Source organism: Zalophus californianus, chromosome 7 (genome assembly GCF_009762305.2).
Source record: "Zalophus californianus isolate mZalCal1 chromosome 7, mZalCal1.pri.v2, whole genome shotgun sequence".
NCBI lineage: Eukaryota > Metazoa > Chordata > Mammalia > Carnivora > Otariidae > Zalophus > Zalophus californianus.
Window position 1 is genome coordinate 83,424,670 of NC_045601.1, and position 18,519 is coordinate 83,443,188.

An 18,519-nucleotide genomic window follows, 5' to 3' on the forward strand; every position below is an offset into this window, starting at 1 on the left:
ATAGAGAACTCAAGTCAGGATCCCAGTGGTTTTGTTTTTGTTTTTAAAGATTTTATTTATTTATTTGACAGAGAGAGACAAAGTGAGAGAGGGAACACAAGCAGGGGGAGTGGGAGAGGGAGAAGCAGGCTCCTTGCTGAGCAGGGAGCCCGATGCGGGGCTCAGTCCTAGGACCCTGGGATCATGACCTGAGCCGAAGGCAGACGCTTAATGACTGAGCCACCCAGGCGCCCCAGGATCCCAATGTTTTGTTGCCAGGAGTTGTCCTACCTCTGAATTTCTTTTTAGGTGGTAAGATACACTTATTGTTGAAGGTATCTGAATCTGCTTCTTTTGTGTCCTGCAGCCACATGCATTCTAACTGGTACACTGGCTGAGGGAAGGAAGGAACGTGGAAGAGAAGTGAAGGGAGAGAAGAGATATTTAGCAGTATCTGGAACAAGGGAATTGGTCACCAGGCCCCCCCCTGCCCACCACTGCAAATTATTCCTATCTTCAGTCCACCCAGCCTTTGCTCAAGTGGACCCCATACAACTCCTGCACCCAGGGTCATGCTAGTCTTTCTCATAAATATCTGGTGAGGATGTGCCTCCCACAGCAACCAGCATGAGCCCTGAGGATTGTTCAGCAGAATTGATACGCTCCCCTGAAGCAGAAGCAATGTCAAACATGTTAAAACATGCAGCTTATACAGCTTTGTGGGACACTTCTCTGTCAAGATTATTGTACTCCTTGAGTGCGGTTCTGAAAGGCATTCCCAAGGACAGCAGGGTCCAGCAAGCATAGCCCTCCTCAACTGCAAACTAGTCACCAGAAATCTGGACTCTCCCCTGTCTCTACTATAGTTTCATTCCTGTGGATTTTGGCTGCTTGGTATTCCTCTAACTTGCAGTCCGCCACTTTCCATTTGCTTGTCGGCTGTCGATAGCTGTCCATCTCCTGACACTTCCTTTTGCGTCTTGAAACCAGCCTCAGATGACCTCACCCTTTGCCTCCCTCCAAGGGGAAACAGACACAGACCAGCATGGCTATTATCCTGAGGCTCTCCCCAGACACGTGATCAAAACACAGAGGGTCATCTAAAGGCCGTTTCCTCAGTTTGCCTAATCTTCCACCTCTGGTAGTCTTTGAGGATGATAAAGTTCAGAGGTTTGGCAGCGGGGCTGGGAGAAAGACAGGATGGAACACTGGCAAGGTCAAATGGTTTCTATGGGAAGGAGATCTGACCAACTGAAAATGGAAGAGTGAAAGGGGTGAGGGGAGGGTGGCAGGGAGAAAGAAGAAATGGGAGAGGCCTACAGGGGTACTGATATGACATTAGGGAGCACTGCTACGAATGTGTGTGAAGGCAAGGCTGTGAAATTAGGTTGCCTGGGTGTGTACTGTGGCTTCCTTACTTATATCTGTTAGTCCTGGGTAAGTTATTCAGCTTCAAGTCTCAGTTTCCTCATCCACAAAATGGGGATAATAATGAACCCACTTCATAGGGGTACTGGAAAAACTGAATGAAATAAGAGAACTAAAGCACTGAGAACATTGCCTGCCACAGAGAAGGATCCAGTAAATGTTACTTTTATCATTATTTTTTTATATGTTGAGAGAAAAATTTCACTTCTATCCTACCTAATTTTTTAAAAATTTTATTTTAAAAATAAAAATTGCAGGGCACCTGGGTGGCTCAGTCAGTTAAGTGTCTGCTTTCGGCTCAGGTCATGATCCTGGGGTCCTGGAATCAAGCCCTGCATCGGGCTCCCTGCTCAGGGCGGGAGCCTGCTTCTCCCTCTGCCCCTCCCCCCACTCATGCTCGCTCTCTCTCTCAAATAAATAAATAAAATCTAAAAAAAATAAAAAATAAAAATTGCATACGTTTAAAGTGTACAATGTAATGACTTGATATACCTATACACAGTGAAATGAAATTGTGGTATAATTGTATAATGGAATAGTATTCATCCTTAAAAAAGAACAACATCCCATTTGCAACAAAATGGATAAACCTGGAGGACATTATGCTAACAGAAATAAGCCAGACACAGAAAGAAAAAAACTGCATGGTTGCACTTATATGTGGAATCTGAAAAAGTCATATCCTACCTACTTTTAAAAATTATATGAAGAGGCTTAAATACTATTGGTTGACCAATGGAAAATTTCTCTCTCTTATTATTGGATTTATAAACTAAAAATACAATTCATACCATATCGGTCAAAAGAAATTTGCTATGGCAATACCACAGCAGTCCCTTATAGTTTACTTTCTTCCTTTTGCCATTTGTTAATTTCTGGCTTCGACATCTGCCTGTTACTTTCCACTTCTCCGTATACCCGACTGTGGACTATTGGAAGACAATTATGCCCTTTTTAAGTGTTATATGTGCAAATTTCACAAAAAATTAAAGCAAAAAAGCCCAACATGCGATATTTAATAGCTTTTGTAAGAGTCATTAAATTATAAAAATAATACTATCTGTAGTAAAGGGTATCAGATTTGGCAGGAATTATTAAAGCTTACGGATTAAGCCTAAATTTCCTTTGTTTTTCTATGATAGTATCTTTTAGTTACAGGCCCATTATTTTCCAAATGTAACTTAGTTATTAACTTAAAGGCCAATTAGACTTTTCATTATTCCTTCTGCTATTCATCCACTCTCTGTGAGCTGTTCATGGGCAATGAAATGCCTAAAATACCTACAGAAAAGAGAGAAGTAGAAGAAAAGAGCCCCAGAAGTGAGTGAGCAAATAGATCTGGAATAATTGGGAGTTCGCTGTGGGGTTATATATTATTTTCTATGGGTAGTAAGTGGTTTTTAGACATACTTACAACCGGGAGAGGCAGTATAAATAAAAATGTATAATTGAAGTCTACATTGATTTGATAGTTATTTCAGTTGTTTTTTTCCCTATAAAAAGAAACTTCCATTTTCCCAAGCCCAACGTTGAGATAAATCAGAGGTAAAGAATCTGGACTATTGGATAAAATGAGGAGTCAGGAGTCATGATCTTCTGCAGGTGGGCAGCCGACAAAGCTACGTCCGCAGAACAGCAACCAGGCCTCCTGTCACTTGAGGAACTCAGAACCAATTGAGATGGGCATCAACCAGGGAAAAGCAATTCCTTTCTAACCAAACAGAACTGCACTGGATGAAATGATGTAGAAAATGGATGGCAGGAGACCTTTCCAATTTGTTATTTGTTAAAGAATAGGACTTCTGTTTCTGTCTGACCTCCGAGACATCTTTGCAGTAACTGAAATACTGTGATGGATAGTGCCGACGCTAGAAGTCTTTGAAAAACGCTTTCCCTCTGGCCAAACATACAAGTAGAATTCATTTTCCATATTCAAAATTCAGATCCTATTGTTTTTTTTATTTAGATGTGCTCAGCCAGCCATAAGGACCTCACAGCACAAAGTCGAATATTTTTTGAAGCCTCTGTTGGAAGAGTATGGACCCACCGTGGGTCATGTATGCATTTCTAGCACAGTGTGAATCCAGGGTTAGGTTTGAAGATATGGGCACACCCTGGCTTGCCCAGGGAAGGTATGATGTGTGTGAGCAGGAACTCTGTTATGGGCTGAATTGTGTCCCACCAAAATTCTTATGTTGAAGTCCTAACCCCTAGTACCTCAGAACGTGACTCTATTTGGAGATAGGGTCTTTAAAAATACATTAAGTTAAAATGAGCTCATTAGGGTGTGCTGTAATCCAGTATCACTGTTGTCCTTATAAGAATCAGCAATCTGGGGCACCTGGGTGGCTCAGTCAGTTAAACGTCTGCCTTCGGCCCAGGTCATGATCCCAGGGTGCTGGGATCGAGTCCTGTGTCTGGCTTCCCGCTCAGTGGGGAGTCTGTTTTTCCCTCCCTCTGTCTCTTCCCAGGCTTGTGCACACTCTCACTCTCTCTCTCAAATAAATAAATAAATAAAATCTTTAAAAAAAAAGGAAGAAGGAATCTGGGCACAGCTGTGCATGGAGGGGAGATGAAGTGAAGACACAGGGAGAAGGCAGCCATTAAGCCAAGGAGATTCTCGGACTTCTAGCCTCCAGAACTGTGAGAAAATAAATGTGGGTTGTTTACGCTGCCCTAGCTGTGCTACTTTGTTATGGCAACCCTAGAGCCTAATATGGCTCTATTTGCAGTACATTAAACTTCATTAGACAATCCATGTCTACACTCAAGAGAGGCTGGTCCCCAGCACTAAGACAAGGTGGTCCTTCTACCTCTTGGCAGAGGAGTGTGTGTGGGGGGAATCAGCCTAAGGAGAGGGGTGTTAGACCAAGGGCCCCTAGAATCGGGGAAGGGGAGAGAGTATTGTGTGAAAAGAAGGTCCAATTTTTTAATAGAAAATCATCCTTTGTTTTCTTTTGCGAAAGCTTTACATGTTCATTGTAGAAATAATAGGAAATACAGACAAATAAAATGAAGAAAGAAAGTATAACTATGACCTCATCACTTGGAGGTAATTGTTCATACATTGCTATAAATATTTCCAGATTTTTTCCTATAAGTACATGAATTTACACACACACAAACACAGCAAAATGGAATAATATGTTTTTTATGATCATCTTTTCATGTCAATAATTTTTTATTTGGAGCACCATTTCTAATGTCTGATATTATTTCATTATATTGATTATATCCTAGAAATGGAATTGGTGGGTGGGATGTGTCCAAGCTTAGGCATATGTCCTGGCTTTTGATATATGTTGCCAAATTGCCTTCCAGAAATGATGCATCCATTTATATTCAGAAAGTCTATTTTGAGTGCAACATAAAGCCCTGTCACGGGTAACTCTTGACTCAGCTGTTCATGGGCTTTCAGCCAAATTCCTAGGGAGGAGAGTGTAGAAACCAGAGGACACTGAAAATCTGGGCAGTGACTCAGGACACTCAGAGGCTTGATGCGGGAGCATCCAGTGCTGGTGGAGGGGGCATTTTCTCCTTTAGCAGAGTGACAGGTGGAGGGAAGCTTGGCAGGATCAGCACGTCCCACCACCAGAGACAGGAGCTGCAAGCTCCACCGGGTAGGGCCGCATCGGGTCAGCAGCTAGGTGTCTACTTGGAGAGCATGACATCCACGAAGTTGTGGAGAATGAAGAGGTGTGAAGAGGGGACTCACGTTGCTCACTGGAGAGTGGGAGTAATATCCCTGGGGATCTCTGAATGAGCCGGGAGGAACCGTGGGCTGAGGTTCCAGGGACTTTCACTGCAGGGAGCCTGAGATCACGGGGATTATGACCCCTGGTTGTTACTTTTATCCCTCAGGATTTCAGAGCCTGGGAAAATACAGGTTATACTAGGGAATGAGAACAGAAGGGCCGATAGCCTTTGCAGTTTTTATGCATTCATAGAAGATGCTATTTGACTTTGGTTCTCTGCCCAGTAGAAGAGATCCCAGGGGGGGCATACTTAAAAAGAAAACCAAGCTAATCTTAAATGAAAAAGAAACTGTTTTATAAACATGAAAATTATGGGGCACTCAATAAAATGTGTTGGCAAGTAAACTTCTGACACATTGTATGATAAATAAAGTAGGTTAGCTCCTCTTGGGAGAAGAACTTGAATTCTACTTATCATTAGATCAGAACTTCAACAGGAATCTCGCTAAGGAAGATAAGCGGTGGTCTCTGATTTACTGATGGATAGAGCATAGTAGAAAAGGGAATAGCACCTTCATTGTTGTCCAGAAAGGCATTGTTACCCTTCTTACTGTGTTTCAAGACATTCACAGAGCACCTGATCATCTCTGGGCCATGGACCTTTGCTGGTCAGACATAACCTATACATGAGAAGGACAGTCACGTTGATCTTGATAGGGACTTTGAGAAATAATAATGTGTTGTAGATAAAAAGTGAAGAAGTAACATTTTGTTTGACTTCTTTGAAATGTAGATTTAGCTGCCAAAGTTGCTCCCAAAAGTAAACTTATGTTCTGTACATTTGCCCAAGGCAATGAATAAATTTCCAATAAAACAAACAAACAATTCCTTCCTTGGGGTTGTTTTCTTCTATCGTCAAGTGGTACCATGGAGAATTAATTACTTCATAATCTTGCTCACGATTGCCTATCCAATTAAACACAGTTATGGAAAAACAGGGCTTACCGTCTATCACTGGTTTTGGCTGAGAACTTTTGAGGCGCAGTGAGGGCCGGAAACGGGTTCGGTCGTTGAAGCTCCAGCTCTTCTGCACTTTGGTGGGGCTGCCCTCGGCGGTGATGTCGGTGCTCGGGGACCTCCTGTCACCTACTGAGGCTTGTCTGCTCTTAATACTCTGGCCCCTGGGGCTAGCCATGCGTACTCGTTCCTTAAAACTTAGCTTCTGACTGTGGACAACAGAGGCATGATTATTCCATTTCAAGCAATTTCTTCCACTCCACTTGGGTCAATACTGTGATGAAACTGTATATTATATTTCAATAGACAAAATGTTTTCAGCAAGTAGGAGCATAGCAATGTATTCTTCCCTTATTGAAAATTGGAGCTTTATTTAATCTGTTTGCATTCGTTTGAACTCAACCTCACTGTACAGGTAGGCACACCCTTCCTGGATTCATCATAGAAAGGACTGACGTTGGGTATGTTAGTTTGTACACAATTACACTGGAAATAACCAAGAACTGGTTCAGTGTTTGCTTTAGAAATAGATTTTAGCTTTCACCTCAACTTTTGAGATTTAAAGAAAGTAATTTTTTTTATTTGGGAGCATATCTCTTTGTAATTTCTAAGCATTTCTACAGGGATGACAGTTACATATACATATATATCTACATTCTGCATGCATTTCATATTCCAGGCAAGATTATGATATCCATAAATTCATGCAATCTCATAGTGGTTGGTAGTACTGCATACATAATATTAAACATACAACATTTAACACCCATTTCTTTTATGCTTGCATTCATTCTTGTGAGACAAAAACCACACAATGTAGAACAGCCCCAGCATATAATGAATGTGATGACTGATTAATGGAATGAGATGGTATGTTCACTAACACAATTTCCTGCTATCAAACAGGTTATTGATTTGCTGTGGCAGCTACTGGTAAATTATATTTGTTCAGACATTCAGTTCTCAGATGCCAGCAAGGACTGAAGTGCTGTGGATTGATAAAGGAAGCATTAACAACAACAACAAAACCCGAAGTATATCTCCATGCTTTCCCAATCAAAAGATGTGGTGTGATGTGGTGGGAAGGGCAGGTTGGAATCAAAGAGACTTGGGGTTTGGAGTCCTCATCTTGAACATAAAGACGAAAATAGCAACATAGCTAAGGGATTTTTGTGGGAACCAAGAGATGCTGTGTCCCCATTTTGTTTGTGTTCTTGTTTCATTTATAAAGCGCTGTGTTATTCATCAGGAAATGATACTCGTAGCCAGTGAGAGGCCCAGGACTCTTCAGGGTCTGCCGAAATGAAGGGTGAAGGGTCTGAGGGCAGTAAGTTGGAGCAGCTACTCTGAGAGGCTGAGACCCACAGTCATGCTGCAGCCTTTGTGGGGCATGAAGGAGGCAGTGTTCTCATGGACACGGATTATCCAAGACGAAGTGGAGCCCTTGTTTTTTCCACTTACCGCAATGTCCACTGTCCCCAGCTGCAGCATGCCAACAGCAAATGTGTTTAGTGGTTATGTGTTTTGTAGCTAACAAGAAACAGTAACATTTATTTTTCCATGCCTAGTTGCTTAACAAATGATATTCTAAAAAGACACCACATTTTATGTGTTTACATGAAAACAAATCAAATAATGAACTATGGTGATCAGAAAGTCCTGGTAACAATAAACGAGTCGACCATGCAACTGACCGCTCCCCTCTGAAATGCAGACGTAGGTAAGTCCAGCATGACTAGCTGAAGGCACATGCAAAGAACAGGCTGGGCAGTTTTGTGATGGGGTCAGGTGGGTTCAAGAGTTCTTTAAAACAATCCCGTCAGTCAAAGGCTTTCTCTGCACTTGACAAATGCATGATTAAATGGTAGATCACATCAAACAACAGCAACAATAACATATAAAACTGCATCTGTTTATGCTGAGACTAGGTTCTCCATGTCATCCCAAACCTTCAAATCATTTAAACAGATCCTCAAAGGGATAGGACCCAAAATGTCTACTCTTCTCAAACTTTGTTTTTGTTTTTTTTTTTTAAATAGTAAGAATTTCACATCTCTTCTCAGTTTTTAGCACATCTGTTCCATCATTTAAGTTTATGATGATAGGGTTCAGGAACATATGCTCAACTCTGCACCTTTATTTAGATGAACGAACGGTTTAAGTTTACATAGCTATCACTACAAGTGTTCTCATTGTACTTTATCTAGTTGATTACCTTTTCTGGAACTCATAGATGCTAATTACTGTGGAAGGTTGAGTTTCGTTAATATCAAATTATTTTCTCAAACTTTAAAGATATATCTCTTTCTTATACCAACTAAATGAAGAAGAAACTGATGAAAACATCATAAAACCACTTAATATAAAATTTAGTTTTTCCCTTTTAAGAATTTCAATTACTGAAAAAATAAAAAAATCTGAAATAAGTATCAGCATCAAACCCTCCATGGCTAATTTACAATAATGAAATATTTAAAAACAATTGCTCCTAAGAAAATATTTTTATTTAAAAGTTGCCTCTATGAAACATTTTGATAGCATCTCTTTCATGGAAAGTGGAAATAATATTTTTCTCTGAATCTTAGTACTATTTAAAGCACTTACAGTTGATATAAATGAGTTCTAGCTACCATGTCCCTTTTTTTCTTTTAAAGATTTTATTTATTTATTTAACACAGAGAGAGGGAGAGAGAGAGAGAGAGAGAGACAGTGAGAGAGGGGACACAAGCAAGGGGGAGTGGGAGAGGGAGAAGCAGGCTTCCCGCCGAGCAGGGAGCCCGATGCGGGGCTCGATCCCAGGACCCTGGGACCATGACCTGAGCTGAAGGCAGATGCTTAAACGACTGAGCCACCCAGGTGCCCCGCTTTCTGTCCTTCTTAACTGCATGAATATTTGCCAATGTCTACTATTAAAAGAATTACCAAAAATCATTTTAAAGTGAATCCAACACATTACATATGAAATTAGACAAAAAAGATTAATGTTTTCAGTCTCTCTTTTGACATAATTGTATGAAAGTTAGGAATAAAACCTTAACCCGGAACTTTTTAACCAGGCAAAATTTTGTTCTCCAAAGCAAAGACCTGTTCTTACAAAAAAGCTCACTTCTATTAGTTTTTCTACTTCTTTTCCCCTTTGGAAATCAACAGAGCATCTTGATTAGATGACTATTAAACTGATTAGATGACTGTTACTGAAATGCACATTGATTAAAAATATAGACTCTTCACTGGTCCATTCAAATTTTCGTTATTTTCCTACCTTTTGGTCACATCTATAAACACGATTTTTTTTTTTAAAGTAGGCTCCATACCCAACGTGGGGCTTGAACCCATGACCCTGAGATTGAGTGACATGTTCTGCCAGCCAGGCGCCCCTATAAACGTGACTTTTGAGGAAGATTTATGTAACAGTGTTTTTAGGAAGATTGTCAAAGATTATTCCTAGGAGACCAATAAGAGGGTCTCTCTGGAGAAAGTAAGCCAAAGGACATTGTGGTCATTGATTGTGGCATCAATCAGCTGGGGACTCTAGGAGGGGGCACCTGCACAACTATGGGGAACCGTGCAAGGGAATTCTTCCTCCTTTAGGAACCAGACGTACAAATAACTCAAATGGCCCAGCATGCAGGCTACTACTGGATGTTCCCTGCCAGGGAACTGTGTGGCATTATTGTAACCCCACAGTAATCCTCTTGGACTTAGAATGCTGTAGTCCTTGTTATACTTAATTAGGGTTTTAGCCCTTCATAGGATAAGCATTCTACAAATTCTCGCCTCAGGCACAATATGGCGACTGAGCCGTTAACAATCCAGTGCGTGCAGCAGCTCAGCAGCTGTCCCACCACAAGGAGGCGCCAGGGCTGTGCGGAACCCTGCCTATTTGGCCCTGGCGTAGAGTATCAAAGCAGGCAACAGGCAACAACGAAAATTACAAGCGGGTTGAAAACCTCATTCAAGAAGTCCTTAGGAAGAGTGAGTCTCTGAGCAGGGCTCAGGTAGGATGGCGGTGGAACCAGGTCATGCACCTGAGGTTAGTTGGCATTCTCAAATTTCATGTCAATAGCCGGGATGCTGGGTACCTCTGCTTCCGTGAGGTGTACGTTCTGAAGAGCTTCTGCTTATTACTACAGAACTTACTAGGAGTGAGGGAAATAGAGCAGCACATTACTAAGCATTTCACCACCACGAAAGTGCTTAGGGATTTCTTTTTCTTTTTAGAACAACAAAGCCATTTGGCTTTATTGTTTTTCAGATATAATATACAGACTATTTAAGCAGTAAGTCCTAACTACATAGTTTAATTGTGCTGCTTGGAAAATAATCAGTGCTCTTAATGGTGAGGTTGAAACCACTGGATGTGAAACACGCATTACAAATGATGGTAGCCTGTATGTTAGCATCGGATTCATATGAAAATAAGAACATAAATATTTTAAAATACAGCAACCCTTGTAATAAATAGCAATGCAACACAGTATAAACGAGGAACAAAATATTTCAGAACCTTAAATATTTATAGGAATCAATGAAGCTGATAACATTAATTGCTTTGAAATATTAAAAAAGGTTCTTGATTTGTATAAAATACCTGCAGTTGTAGTTAATATCAATAATTGTCAGAATACATGCTCCAAAAACTCAGAAGAAAAGATTCTAGGTCACTAGCTTGTTAAAAAAAGAGTTTCTTATTGTAAGTCTTTCTTACAGACTTAGTCTTAAGACTAAATCTTTCCCCTCTATCAATAAATGCGAACAGAAGGAGAAACCATTTTCAAAAGATTGTTTTTGAAACAATCTAACATTTTGCCCATAAGGACACAAGTTGATTATGCTGGAAAAAAAAAAATGTCTAGCCTTACTTAGTTTAACAACACATGCAGATCATTCGTTGCACATAGAAGAAAGAAAATGTAAATAATGGAAAACAAACGCCCAAGAAATACAAGAATGCACAGTCTTTTCTGTCAGCATTCTAGTGTTCTCTCCTAAGAACCACACATCTCAGAACCTAATAAAGCCAACCACGTAGGAGCAATTTGGACAAAGCACTCAGTGGATCACAGCAGAAGATGATAACGTAATAAAAGAATATCATTTATGCTTTAACTTTGAAGACATGCATCTTTGTAACAGTCTCACAAGAACCTGTTAAAGCAACTTTAGATAGTCTAATAAGAAGTCTGACAGGGTTCTATTTAAAGCCCACAGACTGTGATCAAGGCAGCTTAACTATGAAGCATGCACATAGCCAACAATTGTTGGTTAAAGAGACAGGGTAGGCAGAAGTAGCAAGATTTATAGATAATTCCCAAACTTCCGTTGGCATGACCTAGTCTAGTAGCAATAAAAACCTAACAGGGAGGAAGAAGAGCCTTTTTGTGGCAGGGTGTACAAGATGGCTGACTGACCTCCTTGTCAAGGAGGAAGGGAGGAGGACCTAAAATCTCAAGGTGAGAGTACTGGCTTAATTGGGTTCGATGGGGTTATAGGTAAATTCTATTTTCTGAAAGTGACAATTAGTACCAAAACAGAGAAAAACTATCCAGTTTAAAAAAATGAGTTGGAAAAATTACTTAATGGGATGAGTAATTACAATAAAATCAATAAACATATTCACCACATATGGGATTAGAACTGTTTTAATGGGAAGACAGAGGAAAGCAAATGAATCATTAAATGATGCTAAAGAAGTTGCATTTATGGTCTAAGTAGAGGAAGAACAGAGCAGGCTCAATTGAGACTAATGGTAATTTGTACCTGACCCCGTACCAAAGACATTATTTTAATGTCTCAGAGAGACACTATTTCAACTGTTGTTTAGTTGAGAGCCTCTTGAGACTGATGGTTTGTATATTTAAAGAAAAATTTTGGACCTGTTGCAAACAATACAAAAGCATCACAGAACTGGATGTCTTTCCCTAGCTCAAATTTGTTTAAAAATACCCTAACCTCAGTGTAGAAAGACAAAAATCTCTCTAACCAGAATATTCCAAAGCAGGGAACCTCATTAGCTATGGGGGTATACCAGTGTGTGTGATGCTTCACTACATTCTGCAGCGAGAAAAGCCTCTCCGTGTCTGGCCCGGTCATTCAGAGGGAGACCGGGCCAGACGCACCAGGAGAGAGTTACTGGCTACTGTGCTAAACCCATCCACGCTTGAATTACTCCCAGTTCTTAACACAATGAAAAGCCAGGAGGAAAGATTTAGGAGACTTCAGGCTCTGAGATATCTGGAAGATCACAGAGTTGGCTGAAGTTTCTCTCTTCTGCTTATCTGAATCACCATCAGTAACCCAATGGCCCCAAACACAGTAAAGGGCTTTGCATTTGGCTAGTGTTAATTAATCCATTTGAAATTGGGTCAAGGATTAATCAGCAATAGTCTGGACCCAAATCTGCTCTCTTCTAAGAAACACTCCGCATTATAAATGCATTTTCCTTTGTGCACATTTTGCTTGAGTAAGGGCAAATTTGTTTTTCTTAAGATGGTACTGTTGCTATTGTTAATACAATAGTCTTTTTGCATTCATTATGCAGTATTATAAATTCCATTGCCCATGGAACACAACAAGGTGAAAGCTAAAGTGATGTTTTAAAATGCGAGCTTCAGCTTTTTTCCTTCAGATTATTGAAATGTTTTTACTTTTTCATTGTCTCTCTTTTTGTATATTTCCTCATTCCCATTTTTGTTGGTGTTTTCTCTTTCTACGTGAACTACTGGCGATCAGGGACATTTTATTACTCTATCTAAGAATTGTTTATTGAGCCCATTCTCTGTCATAGCTTTGCACAGGGTGATGTGATACATAATTGGGGGACAGAAGACCTAAGTGTATGAAGTATGAAACATCAAGTAAGGCATGAATGCTCAATAAATGGTAATATAGGACATGTTTCATGGTGGTTTTGCCAAATGTCCAGTGACCATAGAGAGGCAAGAAATCTTGCGAAACATACCTCGGTGTTTCTGTATATGTTCAAAACTACAGGTGAGTAATTTTTGACACCCTTCTTCACAAGCATGTTGAATAAATTTTGATATTTTAGGTACATGTGAACATCATGAAATTTAAAAAATTTGGTCAGTAGTCTTTTTGAATCGTGACAGCTGATTGGGAGGTTCATTTTTGGAGTGAAGAACAAAAAAGCTCCATAGTTACACTTTAATTTTGTCTTTGCTTTCTGCCTTGGTAACATTTGGAAAAAGTGCAATATCGTGTCAGCCCAAGGGAACCCCTCACTCAGGACTGCCATACCACGTCACACTTTTGTGAGCACCTCCACATGATTCACAGACTTCCCCTTTAGGTGTCAATAGCTCTGTTTTGGAGGATGAAACCAAGACAGGTGACCTTGCTCTCAGGTAGCTATGGAGTTTGTGCCAAAGATAGTCTCAGCCTTTAGGATTTGGAGACAAATTACCCTTTGACATAATTTGTAAATGGATAGCTCCTGAAACAAGGAGAGCTTTTCAAATATCACCAAATAGACTAAATGGCTTATAATGGCTATGATTCATTTTGTGTAACTCTTTTCAAGTAAAATGGCCACAGGGGAAGGACGGTGGGGTTTGCTGGGAGTCTAGACAGAAAAAGACTAAATGGTCAGAATTGGTGAGACTGCCTGTTCTAGAGTCTATGCAAAGAATATTCTGAGTCTAATCACCAGAACCTCTCTTTGGGCAGAAATATTTCTAAAGTAGAGAAGATCAAATCTTCAGGCTACTAAAACTTTCTGGAAATATCACCCAGGAATATCTAATGACCTTGGCCCTAATTCTTTGCCTACCAAGTAAGAGAAGAGTCCTTAATGCCATCCCTGTGTAGGCTTACCTTCCTCAAAGGAGTGTTGTGCATCCTGCCACATCTATCTCTCATCATGGATGCCTTTACGTTCTGGTGCGTGAATCTTTTTAAGTGTTAATATAATGCAGAAATGGATGACCCAGAACCTCATCATCCCAAGTGAACTTTCAAAACTAGTTTCAGGACTGTATAAGTATATTATAATTAGTGTCATTAGTATGACAGTACAAAACTAAAGGAACAATCCCTGGACTCCCATTGGTCCCCACCCAGGGGCCAACTCTGTGCAGGTGGAATGCCTGTTGTTTCCTCACTACTGAAACAAGTAGCAATGCTAGGAAAAACTTTTTTCTTCTTCCCTTCCAGGCACCTGGGATTCTCCTGCTGGTTCTGCCTCTGCTACTCCTCACACCAGCAGTGCTGAGATCCACCTGGCTCTGTCCTTCGGGGCTATGCTCTCAAATCCAGACTCTTTCCTGGCACTCAATAACACAGAATAAAATGTTCTCTTTCACCTCCCATTCCTCCTAGGTCTAACTCTCTGCTCTTTAATCTGATAAAGAATTTCCTTGAAAGGATGAAAGAATGGCCACAAATTATTTGGTGAAGTTTCTTCTTCCTAAAAGATGGGGCAGTGGTGGGGGGGAGGCTCTTCTTCTGAATCATGTTACTCAAGTAAACCAATGCTTAATGAGCTGGAAATGTCACAGAAAGATTGTTTTTACCTCCTGTACACAGTGCTCCTTTTGCCCAAAAATCCCATTTTATTACTCTAAAAGGACCCCGATGAAGGGGAATATATCTTACATTGCTTCCCAGAATTTGAATACTTTGGTAAGACTTCCATCTGAGAAAATGGTACCAAGGAATAACCAAAGGCCATAATTATTATTTTTCCCCAAGAATGTTCCATGCCCTGCCGATTATAAAAAGCAGTGAGTTAGGGAGACACTGATGCTTCCAAGGGGGAAAAAGAAATCAATGAAACAGCAACCTTTGCAGGCAATCTTGTGAAAGGTCACTTTTAATCATCTTGTATTTCTTGATCAATTTTACTCACATGAGATACATTTAAAACATCAGTTAGGTATCAGATTTATAAACAAACATGGAGCAGAAGAGAAATCACAAACCTGCTGGATGTTTCCCCTTGTTCTTTCCTTCAGGTGTGTGCAGGCAGAAGAGAAATGATGATAAACTGGTGAATACATTTATAGCACGTGATAATGGAGGATGGGGAATAAAGTACCCTAAGTAATTCTTTTTAAGCAAGATCCACAGAAGCAGTATTCCTTATAAGAAATGTACCCAACTTTTCAACATATACTCTTTGTGGCACAGATCTGAGCTGGCACGTTTACTTAGCAAGACCAGCAGTGCCCACATGTAACCTAAAACTGTAAACTCCACATTAGCTAAGGTTATCCATGGTTAAGAAAGCAGCTGTGATCTAACTGGCATCAATAAGGACTCTTAGAATAGTGCTGGTTACACTGTACCTTCAATCACTTGTTGAGGAAGATTTTGTTTTCATATTGTATACAGTACAAATTCTCTTGAAGTAAATTAGGCGCATGGGAAATTGAGCACAACTACCTTGGACTAGTGTTGGATGGTATTTTTAACAACCCATTTTAGCAAATGCAGGTCTGTGCAACGTGGTGTAGGGTCCCTACTCTTTACAAATGACTGTGTGTCTTCGGGCAAGCACCTCACTTTCTTGTAGGTCTTGATTTTCTTATGAAAAAATTGAAGGCACTGGATTACAGAATGTCTACATTCTGACTTTTTACACTATCACATGGCATCCTTGGAGCTTGATAATTCCCCACAGCTTCATAAAATATCAGACTCACTCCCTAAAAGAGCACATTTACCTGTGTTATACACTTTGCACAGCCTTCATTTTCTCTGAGAAGAAAATCAAGAAAAATATGTTCCCTCTGTAAATCTGTCTGTTATTAAAACAAAACTTTGAAATAGCAACTGCTAAGACCTCGAAAGCCTATGTGAGACCAGCCAGACCAGAAAGGAGAGAGTCAGAAACTGCGGGGTATATGCCTGGCGGAACTGAGCGGGTATGGCCTGCCCCCTCACCCTACCCTGTCTCCCCTGCATCCCTGTCACACCTCTCTTCCATCCTACCCCCTGAAATGAGGTTGAGGAGTCAAAGCATCTCATTGTATCTCTAAAACTCCTGGGAACAAGAGCATGAGTTCATGTTTTTTAATGACAGCGATATCATTGATGATGATGCTATTGATAATATGATCTCTTCCCTGACCACCTATTTAAAATTGTAATCCCTAATGTCCCCCAAATTCCTTCCCTACTTTATACTGTTCTCCTTAGCACTACTCTATTACATATTTTATTTATTTGTTTATTTATTTATTTATTTATTTAATTTATTTTCTCTCCCCAATGTCCCTTGAATATACATTCCCCAAAGTCTGAGGTTCTAAACTATTTGGTTTCTTTTTTCTTTCACTACTACACTTCTAGTGCCTGGAAATTGCAAAATAAGAGGTGCTCAATGAATAGTTATTTAATGAATGCACAAATGAATGAATGAATCATCTCTTCAGAAGTTCTTAAACTCTGAATGTTATAGGAAATACACTATATAAATAAAAAGAAGTTTCAGTCTGTTTCTTATTACATCACTCTGCACTCAGTAAGCCAATTAATTATAAATGTAAAAATATCCCCCTAAGTCATTGTAAATTATTCTCTTCATAGATCTACAAACTTGATTAAAGCAGGTTTGCTTTCTAAAGCAAAGGTTCTGAACTTGGCTTCAGGGAGCCTGTGAATACATTAAAATTGTAGGCAAAATTCTGATTTTTTTGCATTTAATATTTTTTTTTGTGGGAAAGAGTCCACAATTATTATCATGTTCTCCATGGTTTAACAAAACTAACAACAATAATAAAGATTAAGAACCACACAATTTGGAACAATAACATGTCACTAGAGGGAGAGATGTTAGGATATTCAGGTTTCCTGAACTTTGCCAGGATGGCTGTGTCATTCAGGACAAGTACCCCGTTATTCAGTAAATGGGGCCGAGACTCAGAGGTAAATGGGGGGTTCAGGGAAAGGACAATGAGGCGGATGGCTGACAGCCAAAGTGGAACAGCATGAATATAGGTGTTTGCATAAATTCTCCTCTCCCTTCCCTCCCCTCCCCCATTTAAAATGGAAAATTTCAGAGGAAGAAAGAGAAATTATGTGAGTAAAATCATAGTTTATGCACTGGGAGAATTTCACTTATTATTCAATAATTTTTTCCAGGCTTCAGAATGACTTTAATCCAAAAACTTCGGGAAGTGGAAAGCCAGATTATCACATGATAATAGATCATTCTCTTCTGTCACTTGAGAACCTTCTTTTGTTTCTTCTACTAGTTTTCGTCTTACATATATACCTAGAAACCTTCATGAGTACAAGAAACATAATTTCTATACAATTCCCATTTCTGACTCAATACCTCCAAGGAATAGATGTTTTGTTTTTATTACCACAACTTTGAAAGAGTCTCATACTCAATAAAGGAAAGTCAACTCAATTTTAAGATCTACATGAAAAGAGATTTCTCATGCATGCATTCATTTGACAGCATCCATGCTTCTTTCCTTGCTAAGGTTCCGTCCCTTCTGAAGACCTGAGGTTCTAGGAATATCTCTTTCACAGGTTTTGATCCCAGCTTTTAGGAGACACGTCCTATCAGAGCTTAAAAGTTATCTTGCTCACCTCTCATCCTTCACTTTGTGGATGGGGCCCGGGGAGGATCAGGGAAGTAATGTAACAGATCCTGACAGTTAGTGACAGATGTATGGCTTCCTAACAGTGTGTGCTCTGAAGCAGCACAAACCTCCTTTGAGACTGAAATTCCAGGCAATAAGTCATGAAGGGTTCTCCAGTTGATTGCTCTTCCACAGCAAGTAAGAAAGAGGTTTCTCTGATTGAATCACAGTAGTTGGATGCCTTGAATCCCATGAAGCCACTAGGATTAAGGTTTTGTTGGACTATGAAAGGGAACAGCAGGTGCTCTAAAGTACTAAGTAAATAAGCACTTTGGTAACCTTTGGACAACCTGAGGAACTGACTATTGCAATCAAGCTGGGTGACACAGAAAGCCTTTCCCTTGGCTTATGTGCTTTGGTTGTTTCAATGAGGACTTCTTTAATGAATATGGTGATTTTGATTAAGTATATTCGGATAGTTGAACTGGAGTCCAGGATTCCAGGACTAAGGATTTTTTTTTTAAATTAAAGATCACTGTGGTAACCATTAGGACTGTTCATAAGTTTTCTGGTTCTCTTCTCTTTCCAGGCACATGGGAGGACTGCACTTTCCCATCCCCTTTGAGTTGAGGCCTGGCCAGGTGATTTGTTTGGGCCAATGAAATGTGAATGGAAGCCATATTACTTTCCAATTTTGAATGCTAATTTCAAATTTTAATCTGATTGGTCCCATTGCTTCACTGAATGGGGTAATCCTATTAGGACTCCAGCTATTCTTTTGCTACTGACACTAGCTTGATCAGCATGTGAAAGCTCCAGGACCATCCTCTAAGATGATCCAG

At 40.0% G+C, this 18,519-nt stretch overlaps 1 protein-coding gene across 3 annotated transcripts in view; it reads right to left on the bottom strand.

The window, feature by feature from the left end:
* KCNQ5 (potassium voltage-gated channel subfamily Q member 5) overlaps positions 1-18,519 on the bottom strand; it is a 498,060-nt gene that overhangs the window by 54,593 nt on the left and 424,948 nt on the right. For 2 of the 3 annotated variants that reach the window (XM_027603132.2, XM_027603134.2), the window contains 2 exons: positions 15,062-15,088; positions 6,108-6,328 (listed from right to left, as the gene is read on the bottom strand). In XM_027603132.2, coding sequence (XP_027458933.1) covers positions 6,108-6,328; positions 15,062-15,088 — 248 coding nt within the window. The remainder of the gene's footprint in view (positions 1-6,107; positions 6,329-15,061; positions 15,089-18,519) is intronic. The other variant, XM_027603133.2, reaches the window with a different exon arrangement.